Source organism: Aplysia californica, unplaced genomic scaffold, assembly GCF_000002075.1.
Source record: "Aplysia californica isolate F4 #8 unplaced genomic scaffold, AplCal3.0 scaffold00158, whole genome shotgun sequence".
Lineage (NCBI taxonomy): Eukaryota > Metazoa > Mollusca > Gastropoda > Aplysiida > Aplysiidae > Aplysia > Aplysia californica.
The window spans coordinates 277,237-282,071 of record NW_004797428.1 but is presented as its reverse complement, the minus strand read 5'-3'; the positions used below and the strand labels follow the sequence as shown (position 1 = coordinate 282,071).

General features: G+C 41.8%; 1 protein-coding gene across 1 annotated transcript in view; it reads right to left on the bottom strand.

The window, feature by feature from the left end:
• The window catches only part of LOC101864385 (solute carrier family 28 member 3-like), a 13,575-nt gene that overhangs the window by 4,432 nt on the left and 4,308 nt on the right, over positions 1 to 4,835 (bottom strand). The window contains exons 3-6 of the mRNA XM_005097603.1: positions 4,455 to 4,643; positions 3,315 to 3,476; positions 1,655 to 1,780; positions 827 to 963 (exon numbers count right to left, since the gene is read on the bottom strand). Coding sequence (XP_005097660.1) covers positions 827 to 963; positions 1,655 to 1,780; positions 3,315 to 3,476; positions 4,455 to 4,643 — 614 coding nt within the window. The remainder of the gene's footprint in view (positions 1 to 826; positions 964 to 1,654; positions 1,781 to 3,314; positions 3,477 to 4,454; positions 4,644 to 4,835) is intronic.

Genomic DNA, 4,835 nt, shown 5'->3' with positions numbered 1-4,835 from the left:
ATATTTTATCATTATTATTAATTATTATTATTATTATTATTCCCTATTATTATTGTTGTTGTTATTAACATTATTATTATCATTAGCCTAATTATCAATATTATTATCGTTATTATTATAAAAATGAGAATACGAATGAGAAAAAGAATGAGAATAAGAATAATAAGCATATTATTTCGGTCAAGTGTTGAAACAACGATTTTTCACAACTTTGTCTAATCAAACACGAATTTAGATGGTTACGTTGCTGTGATTTTCCTATGAGACGTGTTACAAACGATTGATTGTTTCAAATTGTTGTTGAATCTATTAAAACAAGATTACGGATGGGTCTGGATCTAGAGAGTAGAAGGCAAGTGTTGAAGGCGAGAGGCGCGAACAGTAAACAAAGAACGTTGCTAAGATACAGAGTAGCTTCCCCTGTCTCGGAGATGTTAATTACGTCTCAGCTTCGCAGTTTTCCTATTGTTGAATTTGAATTTTCCTACGCTGTATTTGAACAGACCACGACGAATTTGATTTCTCTAGTGTTTACCTTTAATTTGAGCCCTCCTGTGTTTATTTTTTAGCTGACTTGTGCTTACGTCTTATATTGTGTTGAATTTGAACTCACTATGTTGAATTAAATAGACAAACTTTATATTTGAACTGTCATTGCTGCATTTGAACTCTATAATATTGACTTGATGGGAAAGGGGGTAATTTTCTTTGTGTTAATCCGTGGTAATGGTTGCATGTGGTCAATGAATATTTTACTGACTTTCAAATTCGAAAAGTAGAAACAAAGCACTCTCTCATTCTCATCTGTCTTTATGTTTTCACTCACTCTTCGTCATCCGTCATCCTGATAGATTTCTGCTTGCTGAGGTCCACGCTCTCTGTCTCTGGACAAATCAGCTTAGACATGGTTAGCGCAGCCGGCGCCGATATCACAGCAGCTGTAAGAAGGTGGTTCGATTCCACCTGTGTGTGGGGAGGAGGGGGGGGTAGACGGGAAGGAAGGAGGTTACGTTGAGGAGAGGAGTATGGGGAGGGGAGAGGAGAAGGGTATAAAATAGGTGGAGGAGAGAGAGAGAGGACGGGGTTGGAAGGGGGGAGAGGAGGGGGAAGGGAGGAGGGAGAGGGGAGGTTTAGGAATGTGGAAGAGGAGAGGAAAGAAAGTGTGGAAGGGAAAGAGAGAGTGGGAGGGATAGAAGGAGTTTGGAGGAGATGGAGGTAGGGAAAGGAAAGGGATATGAGTTGGGAGTGGGGGAGGTAGGAGAGAAAGGGAGGTATAAGGTAGGAGCCAAGGTGAGGAGGGGAGGAGAGGATATGGGATAGAGGGACAAAGGGGATGGGAGGAAGGGGTGGAAGGGATTGGTGAGGGAAGAAAACGGGATGGAAGGAGGGAGTGTTAGGGAAGAAAACGGGGAAAAAGAGGATTAGATAATATCAAGATTTATCACTTTGTAGTGGTTACTATTTTGAATTTCTTCTTATACTTATATATTATATTTCTTCAGGCTTGCACGCACACACGCACACATACACACTTACATACATATACGAACATATTATACACACACACACTCAAACACACACACAAACACACACATACACACACATAAACACATACTCACTAAAAAAAAACACACACACATGCACACACACTTACCCCTAGACGTATCCATATGGCCAAGGTACTCCCACTGACGCTAGCAAAGCCACACGTCATGATTGTGCACAGCTCAGAGCGGGTCACGTGGGGCAGGAAAGGACGAATCAAAAGTGGCGCCTCAGTCTGTCGTTAAAAAAAGTAAGTAAGTAAGTTTACTCAGTGTTATAGGCCATTGGCCCACATCACATTTCATAAAACACTCATTTGATAAGTAAAGTAATGAATAAGTACAGGTTGTGCACATATCTCTTGTAATGGGTTAAAAATTGCATATTTCTGTCACTGGGTCGAGCCAGGCTGAGAGGGATTAACAATTTCCTTTGATGGACAAAGCGTGAACAATAGAAAATAAAGTGAAATTCTTATTTAATTCCATGAGAGTTTCACATCTGACATAAGGGTAATAAAAAAGCATTAGTAGCGTCGCCACTGTGATAGATCGGATAACTTGTTTGTTTTAGTTTTAGTAGAGGGTTTTACGGCGCTAGCAACTGCATAAGGTCATATGAGCGCCAAGGGGTGGATGTCAACAGGGAAGCCCTTACAGGGAATAAGATATACTCTGCTCACCTCTCTAGCTTCAACGGCATTAAGTCTGCTTCGACTATCAAGGCACCCAGGAAATAGCGGGTCACAAGAGTGTGACAAACATAAAAAGAGGTAGAGGAAAATGACGATAGTAAGGAGAAGGAAAGTAATAGAAGCAGTTCCCTGTGACATTTCAGGCACATTTATGAGCATGACATTGGTGAATCAGTCCATTTAAAATTTCAATTCTACTGTGCATAAGAACATCGTTAATGTCCCTCCTTTGGGAATGGCCTAAAGACACTTCAGTCAGTAGCACTGCCCCGGGGAGATATCGGATAGCTAAATAATTTTCGACTTTGATTTTTTTTCTTGTTTCATTATGCTTGTTAAAACTTAATTTCCGAATAACACACAAAAGTGGACTTTTTTAACAGTCTGAAAATCGGATAACTGTAAGCCATCCTTCTATTAAATAAAGTTATTTATAAAGTTTTTTTCTTTGTATTGAAAAATTCAACCAATGTCACTTATTCGATCTGATCACGACGGCAATGCTACATATGCAGTGGCGTCTTGAGGGGTGGGGCCTGCAGCTTCAGCCCTCCCTGGTTCTCTTCACAAAAAAGCTACCTTTCTTATCAAAGCAAAGCAGTTCACAATTTTTTTTTTACGAAACATAAAAATATATTCCGATAAAAAGTAAAACGCCGCGAAAACCCAAAAGAAACACCCGAGACTCATAACTCGAAGAGTGACGTGATTGGTCTGGGTGTCTTTTACTATTTTCCACAACTGCAGCTCCATCCAATCAGGCTCTGCTTCCGGCGGGGAGAAAGAGATTTCATTGGTTTGTCCTTTAAGCCCAGGTGTTAAAGTTTTCACTGACTGAATATCCTTGGGGTGTTGACCTTGCATGGCTCAAGGCTGAGATGGTTCTATTAGGCTCGGGGGCTAAAGCTGCGCTGTGGGGTGTGCCTAGGCATTGCTTGAATCTTAACCTAGTTTGAACACCCTAGTGACTCCAGATCAGAGCCCAGACTGAGCACACACCCCCGTCCCTTTTCCTCCGACACTCTCCTTTTTTAAAACTTTGTTCTGGGTAGCTTTTTTAAGTTAATTATCTCACCAGTCCGATAAAGATGTTAGCGGCTGCTATCACAGACTCCACTGGTCCAGTCTCCAACACCAGAGATATGAGACCTCCGAGTCGCTTGACCACCACCTCAATCACTCCATAGTGGTTCATGAGGAAGATGAACGAGTTGAAGAACACAGCCACGCCGCCAATCTAGGGAAGGTTACACGCTACTGGTTACTTGTGGAAGGTTACGTACAACTAGTTACTTGTGGAAGGTTACGTGAAACAAAAGTTAGAGAGAAAGATACAAGCCACAGAAATGAATAATTGATTTCGAAGGCTGTTTGGCATCTCTTACAGAGATCACGTTACGAATGAAAAAGAGAGGGGGAAAGTCGGGCATGCCAGGGGCTCTGTGAAGATTTTTTTACCCCTGTAAAGGAACGCAAATTGATAATGGTATGGGCACATAGCAAGAAGAATAGGACTTGCAAGATGATGCTACAGGACACCGTACAAGGGAGGAGAAGGAAAGGCAGATTAGATAGGAAAAGAGATGGGATGACAACGGTTGGATATGTTTAAAGTTGGGTGAAAATAGAGAAGGATGGAGAAAGTGTTTGTCTGGTTATCCTTGGTGCCCCAACGGTCATCTAAGACAAAGAAATAAACGGTAAAACGGCAAACATGAAACTAGTTACTTGCGGAGGGTTACATACAATTAGCTAAATCAATGTGGAAAAATACACGGAACTAGTCAGTAGAAGAGCACCGCCACACCTCCCATCTGGGGAAGGGGACACGCCACTAGTTATAAAATGTACTTGTTGGAAGTTACGTGCAACAGTTACTTTTGAAAGGGTACACGCTTCTGGTTTCTTGTTGCAGGGTACTCCCTACTAGTTACTTGTTGAAGGTTACGTGCAACTAGTTCATTTTGAAAGGGTACCCACAACTGGTTCCTTTAAGAATGGTACACCCTAGTGGTTACTTTTGGAGCGTTACACTCAAATAGTTAGTTGAAAAACACAGCAAACACTGCAGGATGAAATTGGAGCCGGAAAAGCTGTAAGTGAAATGATCGGGAGAAAATACTGACTTCCAACTTCAGGTTACTTAGCATAAATCGTAATATTTGTCTGATGAGATAGACGTGTATTATGAACCAGATCGTGCAGCAATCCTCACCTGGAACAAAAGCCCCCCTCCCTTGATGTCTCCAATCACGAACTTGGTCCCCCTGTCGGAGAGAGCGATGAAGTCGGAGACCAGGTCCCCCACCCACTTGAAGGCGCTGTACCCGGCCTCTGTACGGAGGGTCAGGATCGCGAACACAAACTGGAGGATGAAGCCCCAGAACACCAGGTGCCAGTTTACCTGGAAGGGGGGGGGGATACACAGTTGGTGAATTAGTTAGTCATTTGGGTAATTGGTTCATTGGTTAAATAGTTCGTTAGTTGGATAATTGGTTTTTCAGTTCGTTAGTTGGGTAATTGGTTATTTAGTTCGTTAGTTGGGTAATTGGTTTACAGTTCGTTAGTTGGATAATTGGTTATTTAGTTTGTTATT